The sequence below is a fragment of the Ammodytes marinus genome, assembly GCF_949987685.1.
Source record: "Ammodytes marinus genome assembly, chromosome: 15".
Taxonomy (NCBI): Eukaryota; Metazoa; Chordata; class Actinopteri; order Uranoscopiformes; family Ammodytidae; genus Ammodytes; species Ammodytes marinus.
The window spans coordinates 792,491-816,737 of NC_137219.1; the positions used below are offsets into that span (position 1 = coordinate 792,491).

Below are 24,247 nucleotides of genomic sequence, written 5' to 3' on the forward strand. Positions count from 1 at the left end.
AGAGAGAGAGAGAGAGATAGTTTGGCAGATGTAAGATAATATTTCTAAATTGGTTAAATGGAGTAGAGTAAGAATGGTTTTATCTCACTCTTATCAAATACACTGTTATCTTTAAACTTTTATTTAATTTTGGTTATTTATGTTGAATGGACTTTATGTTTACTTTGTTACTCTGTCAATGAGTTAAAAGTGGAGTCATTGGAGAACGCTTGTTATAATATAAATAAAAATAAATCAGCCTATAGGCTCTGTTAAATCTGTTAGTTTTTAAACTTGAATTTGATTATCAATATATTTTGACAGGAGAGTAGCATCAACTTACCTTTTGTTTCTGCTTAACGTTGACAGTTGGGCCTTTCTATTGCTGCTCCCGGCTCCATTATATTCCGTTTTGGGGGTTTTACATCCATCCTAGAACTTCTGCCTCTTTTCGGAGCCTCTGGCAAAAAAATCTGACTCTTTGATCCAATATTTAGTCCGAAAATTGTGATTTTTCGCGGCCTTCTAGTTTACTTCCTGTTTAGGTAAGCTCTCAGCCAATCAGAAAAGTACTTTCTTAGTCTTCTTATCCAATCAGAGTGAGTCTTATTTAATCTGTCGAGTCGCTTCAGGGGCACGGGATAAAGTCGGACAATCCAAAGGAACGTATAGACTTTTTTTTCCCAAAAATGTTTTGTATTTGTCTTCTACTAAATTCTTTTTTGACTTAATTATTATAATTTTGACATTCAACTGACATCACTGCAGCATGTGTATATATATTTATTTATAATTATTATTTATTTATTTTAAATATAAACTGTATGTTATTTTTTTATTTTACCTGATTTTATATGATTCTGATTAATTACATTTTTAAATATTTTTTAAAATTATTATCATCATTTATTGTTTATCTTATTTCATTGTACTTAATTTTATAACTTACAATATTTTTATTATATTTTTATTTAAATTATTTACTCGGAGGGGGGCTCAACAACCATTCGTGGTTTAGACCGACCACAAGAATCTGTCCTACATACCGTCCTATCCCTATCCTCCAACCAAATGTCATTAATTCATAAATCACTTAAATAATCAACAAACAACTCAAAATTCATAAACAAATGCAAAATATACAATAAATCCTGAAATCATTTGGCTTCAACACTAATATACTGTGTAAAGTGAGTGCGAACCTAGAATAAAGAAACCAGCTTCTAAAGAATCTGTGGCCTCGTCATTCAGACCCGTAAGCCGACACACTGCCGGTAGAAGTGAAGGGTGTCCCCCCCCCCCCCCCCCCCGACAGAACATCCTTGGAGGGAACGTCTCCTCTGTGCTCCTTTACTTTGGTCTGGGGGCAGAATAGCAGGAAAGCTTTAACACTAGTAACTGCTATTTCATTTAGTCCATTACAAAATGTGTAGTAAGCTGCACAGTAGCCTACGTGGTTTTACATACAATCAAGCTAAGCTTTGCTGTGACTGCAAACAAAAAACATTTTCACCGTCTACTAAAAGAAGTCTAATAAAAGACCGTGGCTGAATAATCTACATTTAAAGAACCCACCAAATGCATTGTTTACTTATTTCATCTCGCTGATAAAAGACAGACCCGTACTTTTTTTTTTAAAATGTGCACTTTATTTAAAGAAACTTCATATTTACAACGAACTTCAACCATCTCGCTCAGTCGCTTCCAGCCTGAGAGTGGAGGTCTGCAGCCAGACCCCTCCCCCTCTGATAGTATAACTGGGAAAAGCAGCCAACAGGCGGTTTCATCAGTGGGTCATATGCTCAATAACCATTGTTTAAACTCACTATTTGATAGGAGCTTAACAGTCAATAAACTAGATGTTATTGCAACAGATTACATCTTTTAAGGTACAAATGTAACTCTTGCTTGTATAGTGTATGTTAGCCTTACTGTAAGAGCTGAGCTGGAAATAACATGATTATATAAAAATTCACAATCTTGCCAAAATGCATGCCATATGCATAAACACAGACAACATTATATAAAAAAATAGGATAGGGATAGGCTTCTCAAATCGCGTGGTTGCGCCACACTGAAATCTGCGACCAATAAGAATATGTGACCATAGAGAACCGAAAATCGGACTGGGTGTGCGACCAGACCGAATGCAGTAATAAAAACTATATAAAAACGTCTTTCTTTGCACTGATGGTCTCGTTTGCTGTTAAAGGTAATTTATGATTATGAGAGGAAACATGAGGCTGTTTAAAAGATATTTAAATGTTACTCGTAGCCGCTTTAACTTACTGGAAGTCACTTTAGATAAAAGCGTCAGAGAAATGTAATATAATCAGTGAGTCAGATATGAACTGAGTGAAGCCTCGTCCACCACCAACATTTAAACCTCAGGACTGGAAGTTGTCTCCCTCCTACACATCACACAGAGACACTGAGGAACGAGACAAGGGTCCAAACCCAAACCCAGGGTACAGAGGTTCTTTAGTGAATGTGGTGTTGAAGGTGTGGAGGTGGATCAGTGAGTCAGAGGAGACACTGTAGAAGGACAGAGAGCCAGCAGGACAGTCCACATACACTGCTACTCTGTGAGAGACAGAGGAGGAGATGGATGTGGATCTGTTATTGTGCCTGACATAGTAAGGACCATCATCATCATCACCACAGACCAGACTCCAGGACTGATCATTCATTCCAAACACACAGTCATCACTGGCTCCTTTCCTCTTGATTCCTCTGTAACTCACTGATATACCAACCTTTCCGCTCCTCTCGACCTCCCAGTAACAGCGACCAGTCAGAACATTACTACACAGCAGCTGAGACCAGAAGTCAAATCTCTCTGGATGATCAGGATATGGCTGCTCCTCCGCCACCCGTGTCACCTTCCTGTTGTTGTCAGACAGTTTGAGCTCTCTGTTCACTGTGTTTGTGTCCAGTGTGAGTTCACAGGAATCTGATGGAGAGAAAAAGACACAGCAGCAGTTTATCATCAGACACCTGAAGGGTTCATTCTTTGTTTGTGTCATGATGTTGTTAATTTCTATAAAGTTTAACCCTTGTGCCACCTTAACTTTTACTATACACAGGAGACCCTAAGGCCAAAAAAAGCCTCTCCCAATTAACTGCCATAAAAGCTATACAATAATGTTTTTTTTGCTTTCAATTAAATGTGTAGTTTTGTGTCCACAGAGGCTATTTGAAATTAAATCCTAAAATATTTAACAAAGAATGAAGTTATAACCCAGCTTCCTTTAAGCATGGATAGTAGTGACTGAGTGTGCAGGGGACAGAGAAATATAGACAGATAGAGGGAGGAAGAGATAGCTTTATTTAGCTTTTTTACTTAAAGTGATCATCACTGGCTTTAGACTGACTCCTGCTGCAAGCCGATCAGCTGTTGCTCTGAACAGCTGTTTGGAGGTGAAAACGAAATTGAAACTTAACTATCGCCTGGCTGGGCTGACTTAAGGTGGAGCAGCCAAATATAGCCTAAACTAATAAATATTGTTACTAAAATACAGCCAGGCAATGTGTTGTGTGATTTTCGTCAGTGGCCTACAGTAGACCTAGATTCTGCGCTCCGATCGCCACTAACTGTTCTGTAATACACGATCGCCGATAACGTGAACATACAGCCGGCTTTAAAAAAAAAAAATTTAGCATAGGCTACATCCAATCCGCGGTTCATGTGGGTCCCGAACCGTGAGGGTTGGTCCGTACAGACCACGGATCAACTGTGATCTGTTGCACCACTAATTATCTCCATCAGTTTGTTGACACACATTAACGTCATTATCATTGCTGCTGGCTGAGCCAGAGACACTGGATTGACAGGAGGAGAACGTTACCGGTTAACGATGTAGACGACTGTTATTCCGCCGACGGTCCAGCTGCTGTAAAAAAGCTTGATAGCTTTGGCAGCTTTGATATCAAGTCCTGCCTTTGGTCCTTCTTTTTGTTTTGTGAGCCGCTCTCGTATGTTCGCTTCATTTTGGTATAGGTAGGTATGTCTCGTCTCGTCTCTACCTTCTCCCGTTATTTACTTTTTTGGATTTTACGCCGTGTGAAGCGTCATGAGCGTGATGCCTAATGGAATAGTCCATGTAGTGCAGACTGGAGAGAGAGAGAGAGAGAGAGAGAGAGAGAGAGAGAGAGAGAGAGAGAGAGAGAGAGAGAGAGAGGGAGAGAGAGAGAGAGAGAGAGAGAGAGGTATACCATGCACGGTTGGCAGAAAGGCCGTCAAAACGAGGGGATTAGACATCCCGATGATACTATTGTGAAGAGATTTTTTATAGAAAACAATAAATATGGGGCAAAATATAAAGAGGGCATTTTGGGGGCCCCAAAGGGGCTTATGAGGCCCCGGGGCTCCAGGCAATTGCCTGGTTTACCTCTATGGACGGCCCGCCTCTGCACACACACACACACACACACACACACACACACACACACACACACACACACACACACACACACACACACACACACACACACACACACACACACACACAGTTTTGGGAGAGTCTCAGTGAACATTTGTGCATGCTGGGTGAGAAGCCCTGAAAGCACAACCCTTATCCGTATGGATCCTAACCTTTCATGTGTTGCTCATATTCTTTATGTATAGGGCTGCAACAAAAAATAATAAAAATTCATGTTTTTTTCTTGTTTTGTTTTAGGGAGCATTTTGATGTATCAGTAAAAGCTGGAGTAAAAGGATAATTCAGCTAAATGGGAGTAAAAAGTGTAATTTTGGTGTCTTAACTTTGCGATGCATGGCTAATAACCTCACATTTACATATGTCTGTCAACATGGCTATGGTTTGAAAAAGATAGGTTTTTACCGGTTTTAATGCTTTCAAATTGAGCAATTTTTTACATACAAGTTTGGGTGTTTGAAGTTTGGCTGTCTGTACACACACACACAAACCATATTTTCTCAATATCTACATATAAACCACACACTGGTAACCCTACCAACACACCAACACCATTTAGGTTGAAATATTTTTTGACATTGACCTTTGGGGGGCAACAATTTAGCAGGACTGACAACCAGGAAAATAGCCTGTCATTCAACCCCATGTAAAATATACCTAAAGGGCACCACCTAGTAGTTGGGGTGAAAATCACAAATGTTGATGCCTTGTGTCAAGGACGAAAGCACAAAATAATAGAACAATATATTTTATGCTGGTTTGTCAGCAGGATCAAATTTGGAAAAAACGGACATTTTGAATGGAAGTCGATGAGTGCCGAAAATGGTCTTAGGGTCTTCTGTGTAACAAAAAAATGTCCTGCCTTTATTATAGGTGCTATGAAGTTGCTGAGTAGAAATTCAGAAATGATCTGCATAAAAGTTAACCCTGGCCAAAATGTATTAGGCTAACATAAGCACAGCCAAAGTTATTCAAAAAACAAAACAAAAAAAGGCCAAAAGGCAGAAAATGGTCCCAGGGTGGCATGAGGTGATGATGCATTCCATCTTCACTAGTCAAACTGAATCCACTTACACTTCCTCAGACCAGGTTTTAACCTCTGCTCTCCACCGTGGTCCATCCTGGAGGAAGAAACAGAAGAATGATTTCATATCCAACATCAAAGTCAAAGTCAGGTTTATTGTCCATCTGCAATATGAGCACGGTTCAAATAAAGTACAGGGATTTAAAAAAAAAAGTATAAGCAATATAAACAGTACATTAAAGGAATACTTCACCGACACGGAACCGGCGTTCTATCATTATAAAATGGCCATTATAATATAAAAGGAAAGAGGTTTGTCCTGACTCACTCTTCCCTTGGTCCAGCTGTCCTGATAATCCACACCCCACATTTTACATAACAACGCTCCATGTTGCTATGTTGGGCCCATGGACTACAGACCGCTAGTTCCGCACATTTTTATGCCAACCAATAAGGAATGAGGGAGGCGGGACCTCCCTCACGAGATGTAAACAGAATGTCCGCCATGTTTCTTCCCCGCTAAGCGAGAAGCCGAGCCCCGAAAACTCTGATCATGGCAGAAGGAAATTTTCCATTAGAAAAGCCTGAAGGGGATTTTTAATGTTTACTGCAGTGAACGGACATTCGTGTCCACCTGTATAAACCGGATACAGCGAGGAAGAGAGGTGATAGTCGTAAGGAGGAAGAGGAGAAGCTAGCTACACTAGCAGCTACTCCATGCTGTGGAAGAGGAGCCAGCCGCTATGCCTGGTGGATTCGTGGCGTTCACTGTTAGAAACTTCACCGTAGCTTTGCTCCACATATGGAAAGAGGGACCCCGGAGACATATTTCAGTATTGAGACTGTGAACTGGAGGCGCCAGCCACAGGCCGCGGGAAGAGACGGACGTCGACCAGAACACAGTAAGTTTTTATTTTTACTCATTCACGCAATCACGCCACACATCTTGCGTTGCGTCTGCTTTTCTTTTTTCCCCCAGCGCTACTGCAGGCTAAAATTAGCTTGCCTTACTAATGTTTTGCTCAATGTTTTATAGACAATATCGCCGATTCATGCCATTTCCTGGCGTGAATCCTGCAAAGAGAGAGACCCAGGACCGTGGCTATCAAGAGACAAGAGCAGCTGTGACCAGAATGACCGGAGCCAACACACTACACATTTTATTTTGATAAATAGTTGTTCATATTTTTGCGATTAAAACTTTGAATTCAAGTTGGTTGATGTGGTTTGTCTACTAACCAGAGTGCTGTTCAACTGGAGTACTATTAGAGAAATACTCATTTCTACTGGGGTAAAAGGTTGAGGACAAACTTCAGATGCTGAGCTACTGTATTCAATAAATAAGCAAATGTGTAGCGTTGATAGCTTGCCGGACTGTTTACATTGAAAGCTAACCGAGTTGACCGCTAACACTATTATTGCTGTGAGCAACCATTTTACTCGTGGATGGTCTCGTTTTAATCAAAAGGTTGAGGACAAACTTCAGATGCTGAGCTACTGTATTCAATAAATAAGCAAATGTTCTTTTATGCTATCAATATAGAAATGTGACCAGGGGCCTGTTTCAGGTAGCTGGTTTTGAGGCAACCCAGAGTTTGTCGCTCTGAGTTAGTGGAAACTCTGGGTTTTCCGTTTCAGGTAGCAGGTTCAGCGCAACCGAGAGTCAGTTACTGCGGCAACATACGCTGTGGGTCTAACCTGCTCGGGAGGTGGTTAGACCTACCCTGAGTTTGTTTTCACTTTACGCTGCAGCTCCGACTGAAGAAAGAGTGTCACTGTCACACGCGTCCCTGTACAGTTTAAAGCAAAGTCACTCCATAGAAATCTCCATCGGGATGTTTTTATCATTTCCTGATGATTTTACGTTTGACCGATCATTTATCTGATCAGTAGCCTTGTTCTCAGCCGTTCATATAGCCGGCCACCTTACACATCGTGACATGCTCTACATTCAGATTAATAAACCTATTTGTATTGTATGTTTTTTAACGTCTGTGCCACTGAACAGATTTATGTCAGGTGGATTCATGTAACGCTGCGGCTGCACGTGATCGTTACTTGTGCGATCCTAAAGTCACAGACGAGCCTCGTTAAATAGCCTAATATGAATATAATAATGATATAATCATTTAAACTGTGATCACTTGAGGAAAATGGATCTGGTAATAAATCAATCAGGCTCTTCAATGGAAACTGTCACCTAATGTGTCTGATGTTAATGTCTTTCACTCCCCATTTAAAAGAAGCGACAGTCTGTTCTGTTTACTGCACAGTAGGCTATTAGGCTATAGCTTGCCAACATATTATACAGTGAATATAAAACACTGTCAGCAATGCTGTGCCGCGCCAGCTTTATTACTTTACAGCTGATATGAGTAACTTTTTAAAATAGACAATGGCTTCTCATACGGAAGCGAAATGATTATCTTGACAAAAAATGCTTGCTCTGGTTTTTTTTCTGAATTGCAGAGGAGATTAGTTCATGTTATGAGACAATATCCCGTTAATTCTTCTCCATAGGCTACCATAAGCTCATTCGTTAATATTTCTAACTCAGTGGGAGGAGCGGAGATTTCTTTTTTTCTTTTTTGAGAAGTGGAGAAGTGGGAGGATCAAGCATTTGTTTCTTCTGTTTCCATGGTGAATCATGTTATCAGCGATCTATTGACGATGGCTTTTACGCACATGCTCCACCCAGAGTGAACACGCTCAGAGTTGATAAACCCAACGCTGATCCACTGTTCTGAAACCGAAAACCCAGAGTTGCTCATCAATCCTGCGCTCTGAGTTTACCAACTCAGAGCCTAGGATTAAACTCAGAGTATGTAAAACCAGCTACCTGAAACAGGCCCCTGAAGTACTTCATTGTAATATATTCTGGCTAGCTTTGGAAGCAACACTGATAGCTTAGTTATTTTTCTGGTTTATCTGTGTTTTTTCCTGTGATTTTGTCAGTATGCTGGACCTACCTTGCATCCTTTTTATAACATCCTTTACCTCATAAATTGTAGATTAAAAACCATATGACACACAATAATCTGTGCATCAAAATCAGTAACTATTGTTCGGCCAACAAGTCTGTAATGGTGAACATGGTGTAGACAGGAGTCCAAGGTAAAATGCAACAACATAAGATATTTTATTGTTTACAAAGCAAAATCTTATGACATCATGCTCAATGCTATAGAAACCAGGTAACACACAATGAGACACTTCTTAAAAGTAAAATGTCCAATATACGAACATGATAAAGATAAGATATAAAGGATGAGCTACAAACAAAAACTATTTACAATAGGTCTAGAGGTGTGAGGACATAGTATTAGCAGAGCCTTAGATGGGATGCTGCTGAGGTAGGGGTCTGATATCCTCTCTGTGAAGCTCACTGCAGCCTCCTTGGACACTGGTTGCAGTTGAGTGGGAGACTGTAGACATTGGATTCTGAAATCACCATAAAATACAACAGTTAGGCTACTATAAGTGAAACGTTAGCTTTGAGCACTCACTGAAAATGATAGCTGATGAAAACTTTTTTCTTTAGTTGCCTTACAAACACACAAACGGTTGTTACATTAGTCTGTTTCTGAAACAGTTTAGCAAGCCCCCCCTACCCCCATCCCCCCCTGACAGCAGCTATAATTGCATACTGTGTGAACAGAAATATAGTCTAATAGGTTGAAAGTCTTACCTGTACGCGAGTGATTTCTGCAGGAGGTGGTGCATTAGAAAAGTCAATGGGACAGGGTCCCGGTCCGCATACGTCCCTCCCGTCCAGAGTGTCGTCTTCATGCCCAGAATATTTAGCTTCAGAGTCCGGTTTGAAGGCTAGGCTAGTTTTGTTGATAGCGTGCAGCCTGTGGGCCTAGCCTAGCCTAGCAGCAGGCATGTTGAAAAACTATTTTGAAAACTGTAGCAAACGTAGCCGAGTGCGCGTTTCCTTCCCTCCGTTTTACAGTGAAACCGGAAACTATGTATACTTTAGAAAAAATCATTCATTGTGGAATCTAAATAGTGTCTGCATTTGTCGAGGTATCGCGCACAACTGTATTTGGAAGTTGTTGTTTACTCTCATCAGTCAGACAGACGAGACCTATGGAAAAGACTACAAGGGAAATGTGGGCGGGGCCTTGGAGGATTGTGGTAGTAGGAGGATTTCTGACTTTAGAGGCAGAGACAGCAACAGAGACCATAAAACACTCTTTTTGCCTTTTCTCAGGCTAGGATGAACCGATTTCTCAAAAAAAAATTGCACATTTATACTACATAGGAGTATAGAGTTCAATACACCTTCATGTTTCCATCGGGGGAGTAATTCTTTAAGTAAATTATAAGAAGCTCACTAAACTAATGACATTTAGAGCTGCAACGATTAATCGACAAATCGATTATTAATCGATTATTAATCGATTATTAAAATAATCGGCAACTATTTTGATAATCGATTAATCGTTTAGAGTACTTTTTTAATAAAACATTTCCAAATTCTCTGATTTCAGCTTCTCAAATGTGAATATTTTCTGGTTTCTTTAATCCTATTATGACAGTAAACTGAAATATCTTTGTGTTTTGGACATAACAATACATTTGAGGACATCAACATGGGCTTTGGAAAATTGATCAACATTTTTCACCATTTTCTGACATTTTACAGACCAAAACACTAATTGATTAATAATCGATTAATCGAGAAAATAATTGACAGATTAATCGATTATCAAAATAATCGTTAGTTGCAGCCCTAACACTATAGAGGACATTATATAAAGCATGTAAAGGACACAAGGATGACTAAATATAAATGAATAAATATTAGCATTAACATGGGTCCATGTATTTTTTTCATTAATTTCGTGTTTATTTCAAAAAATAAATAAATAATAAAGAAGCAAGTATGACACATCATGTTTATATTTTGGTAATTACATTTTCGTATTGAGAAAAGGATATTGAAAAACGAGAGGTTATTTGATTTTCGTTTTAAAATACCAAAAGGAAAATTGAAATACAAGGTGTTTTTCAATATCAGGGACAAAAAGGGACAAACTATTCTAAACAAAACTGAAACGAAAAACGGCTTGTTTATTCATTTTCTGCGACAGGAAGTTGCCATTTAGCCTACAATACAAAGTAAGAGCGTTTACGAGGACTGTGTTTAGGAGAGAGGGGAAAAAGTGCGATTTTAGTGGATGGGTCTGGATGAAATATAATGACAGCGCTCATAGATGGAGCAGAGACTTTCAATTTCATCATTTTCAGTCTGGTAGGATGGCCTAGAGCAGGGGTTCCTTACCAGTATACTCGAAAATCCAGATTAATATTGAAGAAAATCCAGAGTAATCCAATATTACTTAATACAATAATATAAAATCAACAGTAATCCGAGAAGGCATTATGATGGGAGGACACCAGCAGTGTGTGAGCTCTTGTTGGCTGTACATACCTGAGAGTGTCCAGTCTCCAGTCTGGATCCTTCAGTAGAGCAGAAAGCTGCTCCACTCCTGAGTCTCCTGGATAGTTGTAGCTCAGGTCCAGCTCTCTCAGATGGGAGGGGTTGGAGCTCAGAGCTGAGGCCAGAGAAGAACAGCCTTCTGTTGTGACCAAACAGCCTGACAGACTGGAATTAGATTCATATCATGAATTCGGAAATTTTGGAAAATCATGTCAGTGGGAAGATCCTACAGATGTTAACCCTCACTACCAAAAAGATTAACTGTTTAACAAACAGATGAATCCTGACCTGAGGGTTTCCAGTTCACAGTGTGGACTCTTCAGTGCAGCAGACAGATGCTCCACTCCTGAATCCTGCAGGTCGTTGTTACTCAGATCCAGCTCTCTCAGACTAGAGGAGGAGCTGAGAACTGAGGCCAGAGCTTCACAGCTTCTCTCTGAGAGGTTACAGCCACTCAGCCTTAAAAGAAAGAAATAGCATTTGACAAAATTGCTCTTAATATCTACTTGGACTGAGAGGCCATATTTTTCATAGATTTATTTTCCTCTGTTTAAGCTTAATGTTGGCCTATACATATTACTAAGTCAGGGTTAAAATTGTTGGACACAATTGAATCATCCACTATATGATCTTAAGGTGTTTTTTTACACATGTTTTACATTATTGTATTATTATTAGTTTATTTATTCATTTTCGATGAAACCGAAAATGACTCGAGGGCAGAGTCTCTTCATAAAACAGTGTCTTATTCTGACTGTTGGGCATTATAATAGGCTGAATCCTAACCTGAGGGTTTTCAGTTTACTGTGTGGACTCTTCAGTGCAGCAGACAGATGCTTCACGTCTGAATCCTGCAGGTCGTTGTTACTCAGGTCCAGCTCTCTCAGACTAGAGGAGGAGCTGAGAACTGAGGACAGAGCTTCACAGCTTCTCTCTGAGAGGTGACAGCTACTCAGCCTTAAAAGAAAGAAATAACATTTGACAAATTGATGATGTTTATTTTTGTGTCATGCCACGCATGTGGCCCATCCCACTCAGGATTTTAAGACACCAATATAACTACACAAAAAGTGTAGTACATGGGTCATTGACATATTAGGGTTTTCAACAAGCTAATTTAAAAATACAAAAAATAAGAACATATTTTGCAATTGTTCAAACAATAAGAATGTTGCATACTGATAAATTCATATAAAATTTTTAGATTAAGTTATTTTAGTGCTTTTTCATGTATATGATTGGGCCATGGCCTTCAAAAGTGTCATGTGGTGCGACCGTGATTTAACTTAAAATAATGAATTTACAAAACATGCTTCATATTTATTTTACCAGTTGATTAGTAATAAACAATTTTAGAAATAATGTAATTGCATTTTTTTTAGATTTTGTAACAAATTATACCATAATTATTTTCTATTATATCCAAGCTGCCTACGTAAATGCAGTCAGCAGACTTGATTTTCCTGTATATTGCATACAACTGATATAAATGTTTAATGAATACCATACACTTGAGCATACTGTATAAGTGATTACCATTTCACACACAAAAATGGCATATTTTATTTTTAATTGAATACAATTATTACTATTACTGGTCGCACCGGATGACTATTGGTCGCACCAAATGACATAAATACCTTATATGATTGAAAATATATAAAATAGGTCAATAAACAATACATTTCAAACAAAAACATTGATTCAAACCAGATTTTATTAAACTTCCACAGAATTTTCATGAAGAAATATTTCATAAACATCACATTTTCATAAAAATTTGAAGCAACAAAACAAACATTTAAAGGTGCTTCGGCAACTCTCGAGAATGCTTGTCAAGTCCATTTAGTTTCAAAGTCAGTGAATATCTCCTCACGAGCCACTACCTGTCCCTACTGTGTGTCCACTGAAAATAAATCTGGTGTTAATAAACAGCCTAGGCTCCGTAAACTGGTATGTAAACAAAAGGGGCTTTGTCCAACCCATTGTAACCAGCAGCAATGCTATCGATATAGGCTAAGCTGATCGACTTATACTTTAGCTTTGACAAGTAGCTACTTGGCTTCAACACCAAATTAAGTGTTGACATGCTTATTGTCACACTAGCTAGGAGACTACTACAAAAACACATGCAACCCCTAGTTACGGGGGTTTGGTCGGAACCCCTTTGTTTACATAACAGCCTAGGATGTGAATTAACACCAGATTTTTTTTCCAATGCACACACTGTACAGACAGGTAGTGGATGGTGAGGAGGTATTCACTGATTTTGTCAAAAAGGGATATTGACAACAAGCCTTCTCCAGAATTGCTGACTCCCACCTTTAATTGCAGTACACATTCATGAATAGACAAGTAATTTAACTTGACAGTCATCATGTCGATGATGGGTTTATGAAACGTCCTTCTCCTCCTCACTCGACTCTGTAGATAAAGGATTAAAGGAGAAGTCAGCGATTCTGGAGAACGCTTGTCAAAATCACTTTTTTGTCAGAATCAGTGAATATCTCCTCACACTACCTGTCCATACTGTGTGTGCGCTGAAAAAAAATCTGGTGTTAATGTACAGCCTAGACTCTGTAAACTGGTATGTAAACAAAGTTGCCCACCATAGCTAGCAACATGCCCGTTTACTAAGCCTAGGCTGTGTATTTTTTTTTCAGTGAACACACACAGTAAACACAGGTAGCAGCAGATCATGAGGAGATATTCAGTGATTGGTCAAAATGGGATTTTTACAACAAGCTTTCTCCAGAGTTGCTGACATCAACCTTTAACATGCTGCCTGTTGACAGATTTCACTTTGTTTGGCAGTGGCATCTAGTAAAAAAGATTAAAACTGTAATAGAAATACATATGTTAATAATAAATGCATAATTATGAAAGTGAAATGACATTCTCCCAAATAATCTTTACATTTTTGTTCTCATATTATTAGACATAAGCCATTTTTTCTGAAATGTTAGAAAATAGATCTCAGATTGCATAAAAGTATTTGAATAATATTTTTAAAAAAAAGTACTTAATGCATGTGAATCATCAACTATATATATAAACACAAAAACTTCCAATCTAGAACATATTTCTATCATGGAAAGCACTTAACAATGGTCGCACCACATGATATTTGGTCGCGCCGCATGATATTTTCAAGTTCAATCAGAATTTACAGGCACAGAATGGGCCACCTAAAGAAAACAAGCTAGCTTTTAACAATAGGGCACCAATACATTTATAATAAAAATACATATTTGTAGAAATAACTTCATATTTATTGTTTTTTTTGCAGTCGTACCACATGACATCCAAAAGTCGACACTTCATACCAGCCGTTATAAAGGTTGATTTTTTCCAAATTTAAGAGTGAGCTACAAACCTGTCTGAAGCTTCCATGGGTCCTTGGTAAATTGGCATATGATGCAACTTCCTGTCTTTGAATGGATTTCAACATAAAAGTGCCAGAATGGTCGTTTCCTGATGGTCGCACCACATGATATTTCATGAAATGGACATCCTTGGTACAGGGTTTTTTTTTTGTATTTTTTGTATGGAAAAATAAATACAAATGCTTTGCAATGTTGTACAGGACTACAACACACTTTGGACAGGGGTTGACACTAAGGTTTCAAATGCACTTGCCCATAGGGAAAGTACAGGTAATGTTTTACTTGCCCGAATGTTGTGTTCACTTTCCCAAAAAAAACAAAAAAACTGTTAAACAATGACCCATCCTGACCACATAAAACGAACAACAATTCATATAAGCCTATATATCATGACATCACACTACACCAAGCGCTTGGTCCTGCTGCAGCATCGTGAAAGGACCTCTTTTTGCCATGCACCTTGCCCAGGGGCTCAGAAAACTCAGTCTAGCTCAGAGTCAAGCTGAATGTTAGCTTCCTCAGAAAAATTTTACTTATTTTACTTTTTTAAAACGGTCACATTGTGCCAAAAAGTGATCGTGTGCCATAAAATGATTAAAGTCCACCATGTTAAAGCTATTGCCTAGTTACACTGTAAGTAGGGAGGGGGATCATTAACTTCTATTCATATTGATACCATTATAAAGACTCCTCAATCCAAATCTTTATCGATACTTTTCTATTATTTTGTTTAAAGAGAACTGGTATTATTGCTTTAATTGCTTATAAGATGAGCAGAGTTCAGGATAGGACTTTAAGCAGGTCATAATTCCATATTTAAGCCTACTATTTAGTTTATATTGCTGGGAAAACAAGTTTTTTACCCAAACTGTAGGCTATTATTCAAGCTTTCGCGAAAAACTCAAATTTCTAATTTTCTTGATGTTACATTTGAACACATCATGATGTCATTTTATTGACCTTTGCCCAATAATCATTTTACTGAGCCGACCTGAACACATCACATTTGAACCGTTAGCGATTTTCTTTTAACTAACTAGGTCTTATCCTGCAGATTTTAATATGGATTTAAAAACTATCCGATTTTTTTAACTGCGGGACTTGTCACTTGCTACAGTCTCTCGTTTGTTGATCACCGCTGCTTTGAATGAATGACAATTTTTTTTTTTGGGAGACGGAGCGGGTTGAAGGAGTTTCTTCAAGACAGTCGAAGGTAGAACACTTTTACAGTCCATGATGCGGTCCAGTGATGGAATAATACGCTGAAGTAGGCCTAATTAGATGAAGATGACCCGACTCGATATTTAAAATTACATAATGTGACTTAGCCTACTGGACTCCATAGCGGTATCAATAAGCTCAAACGTTATTGATTTCTGGGTTATGAATATAGCGGAACCAGGTCCGTAGGATAGAGCCGGCTTTCGGAATGTAGACAGCGAAACTGCGCGCACACAGGCTGTGTGTGTGTGTAGTGTGTGTGAGAGAGATAGAGAGATCGAGTGCGAAAGAGCGACCGTGATGCTGCTGGCTGCCGCGCGCAGCTGCTCAATTGCGAATATAGCCGATCTATTTTGTGTGAGTTAGCGGAAAAAATAAATGTTTTGCAGTCTGTAAAACACATGAATACATAGCCTAGACTACAGACAAACCCTCTAAAATCCACTTGCCCGTTCGGGCAACCAAAAAGCAATCTCAACTTGCCCAAACATTATTTTCAGTTGCCCCGGGCAAGCGGGCAACCGTTAGTGTCAACCACTGCTTTGGAAATCATGCCAAAAGGGCTAGAAAAAAACCTGTAAATTCATTAAGAGTAATTTCAAAGTAGTTCAAAAACGGTAAATCATTGTGGACGGTCGCACCACATGATATTTTGACCCTTTAGATCACATAAAATAGCAAATGACTAATGTTTTTTGAAAAGTTTAAGTGAGCACAAATATGGTCAATATGCCACAAATATATGGTATATATTTATGTATTTGAATAATGTTTCAATTTCAAAAGAATGCAGGTGTACAGAAAATGAAGGCGTCACGTCTTTGACCCACATACACAATTAAAATACACAATACAATTCAATTCATCCTGCAACATTCAACCGTTAAAATTTGACAACATTGCTCTTAATATCTACTGTGACTAAAAGCCATATTTTTAATTATGTTTTTCTCTGTTTAATGATTAGCTACTTTATGTTGGTCTATACCAGGGGTGCCCACTGTTTTTCAGCTTGTGAGCTACTTTGAAAATGACCAAGTCAAAGTGAGCTACCACCTACTATTAGGGGTCAAAAGTCACGGTTCGGTACGTACCTCGGTTTTTAAGTCACGGTTCTGTTCTGTGCGGTACGGTTCTCAGTTAAGAGGAAACATGTGTGCAGAATTGCAGCCTAAAGGTATTTTCCAGTATAGAAAAGAAAAAACTGCTGCATACAACCAAAGTCTCCAATAAATAAAATATGTCTTAAATAAAAGTGAAAGTTCTGCACCGCAAACCAAACAAGCCTGTACATATTTATTTAAACATATTGAAAATTAATGTACAATATAAGTTGGTGTACCTTGCATAACTGCATGAACCTAGGGATGCACCGATCCACTATTTTTAGTTCCGATCCGATATCGGGATTTTGGATATCGGTCAATACCGATACTGTCCGATACAATATCATAATTGTTATACATTTTTTTGTTGGTGGTGATGTTATGTATTAGACTAGGAAGGCTTAAGCAATTCTAATTTAAAAGAGCAAGAAATATACACAAATGCATATAGGTTTATCTTAAAGGCAGAATTATAGTCATACAAAAAAAATCCTTCTCAATGATCACTTCTGTCCCACTAGAATATGTGGTGGTCTGTTTGTCTGAACAGTCTTTCTCTCTCTGGCTGTATTTTACATAGTAGAATTTGTCACAGTGTAGAAGCCTCTCCACTTCCTTGACTTGGATTAGCTTTGGTTAGCTCACTGGCTAACAAACTGATATGTACTGTATGTCAAATTAGAAAGTGGTGTCCTCTCTCCCTCCACCGAACGTCGGCGCATGCTCGCACGGCTCGTTCGCTCTTTCATAGTAAAAAAAAAAAATTAAATAATTTATTATTATTTTTTTTAGAATGCCACGCGATCGACCCACACTACCCTGGTATAGACCAGGGGTGACCTAGTGGGCACCCCTGGTCTATACATATTACTTAGTCAGGTTTAACAGAGTTGGACACAGTGGAATCATCCACTGTATGATGGTGATTATTACCTGTGTTTGAACGCCTTGTTTTATTGAAAGGTTTTTAAAACCAAATTATAAAAAGAGATTTTTTTTATACGATGAAATTGAAAATAAGTTTCCTTAAAAAAAACAGTATTTCTTAACGAAACAGTCCTACTCTAACTGTTGGGCACTATAATAATCTGAATCCTGACCTGAGGGTTTCCAGTTTACAGTGTGGACTCTTCAGTGCAGCAGACAGATGCTTCACTCCTGAATCCTGCAGGTTGTTGTTACTCAGGTCCAGCTCTCTCAGACTAGAGGACTGGGAGCTGAGAACTGAGGACAGAGCTTCACAGCTTCTCTCTGAGAGGCTACAGCCACACAACCTGAAGGAGAATTAGTGAACACAATAAAAAAACTTTGATCTTCAAATAAATTAAGCACGATTGGAATGTTTCATATTTCCACCTACAGAGCTTTGTTGGAGGCTTGGACCACTGGCAGCAGCCTCAGAAGAGCCTCCTCTGAACCAGAGTATTTCTTCAGGTCAAACACGTCCAGATCTTTTTCTGATGACAGTAAGATAAAGACCAGAGCTGACCACCGAGCAAGAGACTATTTTTTTAAACCTTTTTTTATACAGGATAATCCCATCGAGACCGGAGACTCTTTTTCAATGGAGACCTGTTCCCATTTACACGTTACCATTCACACACACATTCATACACCAATAGCAGCAGGCTAACTATCGGGAGCAATTAAGGGTTCAGTATCTTGCTCAGTGACACTTGACATGTGGCAGGGGCACAGGCGATCGAACCACTGACCCTGTAGTTGCCACTTCTCCACAGACGGCAGTTCATCTGTGGAGAGACTTCCTGAACTCAGGGACTGTTGGATCTCCTCCACTAGAGAACATTCATTCAGTTCATTCAGGCAGTGGAACAGATTGATGCTTTTCTCTGCAGAGGAAGTCTCATCGAACTTCTTGATGTACTAAATCACTACCTGATTGGATTTTGAGCTACTTCCTGTCTGTGTCAGCTGACCTTGTAAAATAATCTGATTGGTCGGAACTCGGAAGTGAAAGACCAAGGAAGAAGCGTAGGAACAAGTCCAGGTTTCCATATGGACTCTGTAAGGCCTTGTCCACAGCATTCTGGTAGAAGTGTGTCTCTGCAGATTCCTGGGAGGTTGTTTGTTCTTCTGACATCAGATTGACTCCAGAGTTGATGAATGTCAGATGGACATGAAGAGCAGCCAGAAACTCCTGAATGCTCAGATGGACAAAGCAGAACACCTTGTGGCGCAGGCCCGGGGCTGGTTGAGTGGCATCGGATGCAGATTGGTCCATTGGTGTACTAGTGAGCGCTCTGATGTTTTTTATCATGTATAATCGTTGATAAATAGTTTGTTTTTAATCACTTTGAGACAATTTTCCGTCTTGCGGTTGGTCAGCCATGGCAAATTAGCTTGTGAAGACACTTTGGTCAATGGCGGCCATGTTACTTGAGCTTTGTCCCCCAATGCTTTTGGTGGTGGAGCAGGTCTGTAAGGAAGGTAATGACTTTGCAGGTGAAGGGGAGGACTTTGAATTGGATGAGGGAACAGGCAGCCAGTGAAGATTCTGAAGGACAGGGTGATGTGGCCTCGGGAGCAGGTGTGGGTGAGAAAGCGGGCAGCAGAGTTTTGAATGTGTCGGAGTTTGTTGAGGGCTTTGGCAGATGAAACATGGATGATGCAATTGCAGTAGTCAATTCTGGATGTGATGAATAAGTGGATCAGAGTTTCAGCAGCAGAGAAGGTGAGTGATGGGTGAAGACGGGCAATTTTTTTCAGGCGGAAAAGGGCAGTTTGGGGATTTAAATGATGTGATGTTCAAAACTTAGGTTACTGTAGAAAGACTCAGATGATACAGATGTGTGGGGATGGAGACAGGGTGGAGTTGTTGAAGGATCACATTGATCTGTTTTTGGGTCACCCTGCATTTTTTAAACGTGATGGACTCTACCCAAACCACAAAGACACAAAACATAATGAACAATATTACAATGACTAACTGTTACCTCACCCACTCTTGCTGAATTAAATAAAACCATAATTTCAGCTCGACAAAATACCAAGCCCCAACCTCAGCGATTTTTACCAGCATCCAATAAGGAAGTGACCACAACTGTAGTAACCAGGAAGTGCCACTGGGGGTGGTACCAAGACTGAGCAATTTTTCTTTGACTCACTTGTTAGACAGGCCGTTTTCAAAGTCTTATTAAACCTATTTACAGCCTGGTCCACAAAACCATTTTAGTCTGTATGTTTAGGTCATATCTCCATGACAACACTGAGGGGGGTGAATATTTTGGGACCGCGCTAGTTTTTATTCTTTTGGAGGTTAAAATGTATTGGCGCGATCTCTTGAGTGACAGCTCTCCGCCCGTTGTCCCTCACCTTGCCTCGGAGGTATACGTCAGCTATCTCCCTCCCCCCGACGTGAGGCGGAGTAAAAATCTCACAAAATGGCGACGCGCACAAATCAGGATTATTGGATGCCGTGTGAATAACTGAGGTCAGCCCGGATGCTGCATCCATATTATTTACTATCTATGCAAAATACTGTCAAAAAAGCAAAAAAATAAATAAAAATATTAACAACAGGGGGACAGTGAACATAAAAAGGACCTTTTTTTGTTTTTAGATGCAAAACCAAACAAAATCAACATGCCTCTGCTCAACATTAGGGCACTAAGAAAAGTATTTTTGTATTAATTTTTGATAATAAACTGGACTGTCTATTTACTGAGACTTGGCTGTGCACAGATGCATCTGCCAAACTAAAAGAGGCATGTCCACCCAACTTCACCATCATTGCTTAAGATGCGGCAGGGAGCAGGGAGTTAATTCAAGGTCGAAGGCATCCAACTAAAGAAGAAATTCAGAGAAGACATCTTGACAAGGGTTAATGACCTGTGACCGATATCTAAAATACTGACCTTTGACCTGGAGCCGTACTACCTTCTGATCCAAGATGTTTTTGCCACTTTTGACAGTGCACATGTAGTTGCCACTGTCCATGTAGCAGGGGTGCTTCAGGGTCAGACTGAGGTCTCTAGTTTTCAGTGGCTTTTTCTTCATTACTGTGCGGCCGTTGTAAATCACGTTCTGTTTGAGAAGAGGCTCGCTGACTTTGGGATACACATGGAGTATCATCGGTTGAGGGTCACAACAGCGCCACTCCACTGTGGCGTCCTCAGGCAGCTTCACTTTGGGTTTGTAATGAAGCTCCACAGACTCCTCCCCCTGTGTCACCTCCAGCTGTGAGACTAACAAAACAACACACCATGACATCATCACATCAAGCCTTACTTTATGGTTAGAGTTTGGGATTTAAATGTTTAACATCAAGTGCAGCTCTTTTCCTGATGGAATAAATCCTTTGTAAATCCAGAGACTTACAATATTCTCTCTGAGTGATAGATAGACTGGACACGTTATATCTGCAAACTCCTTCATCCTTATTTTGGAAAAAACTTATCTGGGATAATAACATTCACGGGTCTAACACATGTACTGTATGTTGCAGCTTTCCTTCAGCAGCAGCTGTGTTGCTTTCATCTGAATTATAGAGAATGTTTCAATGATTAAATCTGTTAAATGTCAGTTTCTCTTCTTGTGAAAAATATGCGGTCATGTCGATGTGTGTAATTGAAACACTCTGAACACTAACAGAAAAAGGGAAACCCACTTAACCATGTGATCGTCCATCGCTCATCCTGATTGGTTGTTAGGTTTAGTAAAATACAAACAAGAACAGTTCCTGGTTCTGTTGGATTGGGCACATATACACAAACAACATACCTGGGATGTAGTTGTGCCGGTGTTTGGACCGAAGATACACTGCAGCCCCCACAGCACCCAGAAGAATCAGAACCAATAAAGACAGAAGAACACTGGCCTCAGCTGGGAAAGAGTACGGCTCTGTGGGGGAAAAAAACAACCTGAGCTTTACATCAACCTAACATCTTTTAAAAGATTCATGACAGACTTTCACAGATGCATTATAAGAACAGGATATCACATTCCTATTCCATTCAAACCTGAAAACATGTTCTTATTTCAGTGTTTGTTTCTCACCTTTGACCTGCAGCTGTACTTCTATCCGTTCCATTTCTGTCCTGGCCTTGATGACGGTGCAGGTGTAGTTGCCGCTGTCAGAGAGGCGGGGTTTGTTCAGAATGAGGCTGAAGTTTCCAGCGAATTGAAAGTCATCTGACATGGAAGTCCTGCTGCTGTAAAGCTGGTTCTGAACATAAACCTCTTCTTTGGGCGATAACTGGTGGATGGTTGAAGGATGGAGATCGAAGCGGCTCCACAACACCTTGAATGTCCCAGCCGGATACCCCGGAGCAAGGCAGGGCAGCAGGGCAGACTCCGCCCCTTCATACACCTCAACACCTGAGGCATGCTGGGAAACTGAGGACACACAGACGGATGGAAGGGATATAATTAATTCATTATTAGTTTACCTTGTTTCATGTCTTAATTGATCCTCATCTGACAAATGGCTGCTGCTCAGTGTGACTCACTGTCATAGTACTTCCTCCAATAAAGATGTGTATGATTTTATTACCATCATGTTACTGTGTATAAAATAGCACGTGTACACGTGTTATCGATTATGTAACTTTCAGTTAGAAAATACAAAACAAATAGTAAAAAGCAAACTATGTTTCTTCACTTTAAGATTTGCATCCTTGAAACGTTTTCATTTTAACTTGTTCTCATATATATATATATGTTGCAGCTTTACTGTGTTTTTGATTCTTAGGAATCTGAAGTCTGGATTAGTTCCAAACCAAAAGTTTGTTATTTTTAGTTTTATGCACGGTGAAGTGCATCAACGAAACTGCTGTAGGAATGTGACCCATCAGGTTTAGTTTGGGTTTATTTGTACAGCAACTGGCAACAACTACAGCAATACATTGTTGTGTGTCACTTTGCAACAGTTAACATCTGTTTAAAAATGTGTATCTGTCATATCATTCTACTTCTGTTCACTATTCTCCCTCACTCTTTATTGAGTATTTTGTGTCTCAGGAAGAGGGACAGCAGTTTGAAAAAGATTCCAGAGAAAAGGTGTGTTTGTGTGTTTAAAGACAGCTTATTAATCTGTGCCTCTGTTAAATCGATGAGTCACTCTGTTTCGCTGGAAGAAATGTTCCTAGGTTACAAGGAAGAGTTTTCTTTATTTTGGATTAATCCCACCGTACACCGTGGACTGGAAATGTGTGTGTGTGTGTGTGTTTGTGTGTGTGTCAGCCAGCGCTGCTGCAGACGTGCAACACACACACATGCTCGCATGCACACACACGGGAAGTCGCCGAGTGATGAAAGATAACATAAAGATTAAAGCTTCCCAGTTGATGTGAATTACGCTCAAAAGAAGCTTAAGTGCAATACAACCTTCCAAAGTAAAAAGCCCAAACTTTCTAACACCTGTTCAACCTGTATAATGGTGTCACCGTTTAGACATTTTTGTAAACATTCACAATCCTATTATACAGTTTTTTTAAATTCTTGGTTTGGAAATACAAAAAAAAGAGTAAAAAGCAAACAACGTTTTTTAATTGCAGCTTTGAAACTTCATCATTTTAACATCTTCACAAAATATTGTAAGGAATTTCCTATACATTTATGTTATATTAAAATAAGTTAGTGAGGTTTGAGTTAAGCAAAAACACAGCACATACAGGTCAGAGTAACCTGGTTGCCACACAGCTCACAAACTGCAGACAACAGCAGAAGATAGGGACACGGTTGCCACATCATACTATGAATAACCCACATCTGACATTAGAGATGTTATACAACCCTCATGCACACAGAGACACTCACACACACACACACACACATGCACACACACACACAAACAAACACACTCACACACACACACACTCTCACTCACACACCTGCACACTCACACACTCACGCACACACACACACACACACACACACACACACATGCACACACATGCACACTCTCAGTCACCCACAGACAGACACACGTACACAGACACACACACACACACACACAGATATTGTATAAAAGCCAAGGGCTTTCACTAGAAGGCGCGCCTGTACGCCCGAGGAGAAGGCTACTGATGAGGGTCCACGGTTCCCCAAGTCGAGAACAGGCCAGGGTAGGGCAAGATAAGAACTGAACGAGAAGGTTATGATTGCAACTTATAGTTAACCCCTGTGTTGAATAGTAGGGACTGCCTACTAAGCTGTAACCACCGATGTCAACCTTTAAATAAAAGTATCCTGTTAAGACCATGATCTACCTTCTCCGCGTCTACCTTTGCCTGAAGATGTCTCCTTCCTTAGAAGTAACCTATGTCAGTGGGAACCATTATCCCACTCGGCCACAAGAATACCTAGGTAGGTTTCCACTACAATATTTCACAGCTTTCACGTGTATTTACTGTTTTTGTTTCTCGGGAATCTGACGTCTGAGTGAGTTTCATTCATTCCTACAGATTGTTATCACAGAGACTTTAAACAGAGATCAATAAAATAAAGATGAGTGAATTAACAGCTGAAGTATTTTAGCTGCAGGACATCGAGTGACAAGAGAGGACGGAGGAAGGTTATCTTACCGAGCACGAGGATCACAAGCACCAAGACCATCTTCATCTGCTCGAAAACTCAAACAAACACTTCTGTCGACATCTTCCGAATAAAACGTGTGTTACTGTGCA

The 24,247-nt window shown here is 39.7% G+C and overlaps 1 protein-coding gene across 5 annotated transcripts; it reads right to left on the reverse strand.

Annotated features, from left to right (window-relative positions):
• Positions 1-1,626: 1,626 nt before the first annotated feature.
• On the reverse strand, positions 1,627-24,247 carry LOC307261554 (uncharacterized protein). Of its 5 annotated transcripts, XM_080042125.1 has the most exons (12): positions 24,146-24,247; positions 21,621-21,959; positions 21,345-21,464; positions 20,480-20,809; positions 17,965-18,061; positions 17,705-17,878; positions 11,678-11,848; positions 11,180-11,350; positions 10,883-11,056; positions 5,493-5,539; positions 2,736-2,932; positions 1,627-2,562 (listed from the first exon to the last, which is right to left on the reverse strand). In XM_080042125.1, exons 1-12 carry the CDS (start codon positions 24,180-24,182, stop codon positions 2,503-2,505), a joined length of 1,917 nt encoding a protein of 638 aa, XP_079898251.1. In that variant the 5' UTR covers positions 24,183-24,247; the 3' UTR covers positions 1,627-2,502. The 5 variants fall into 5 exon arrangements, with proteins under 5 accessions (XP_079898251.1, XP_079898249.1, XP_079898250.1 ...); XM_080042123.1 differs by having other exon boundaries at positions 1,627-2,932; XM_080042127.1 differs by lacking the exon at positions 1,627-2,562 and having other exon boundaries at positions 2,798-2,932; positions 10,883-11,048.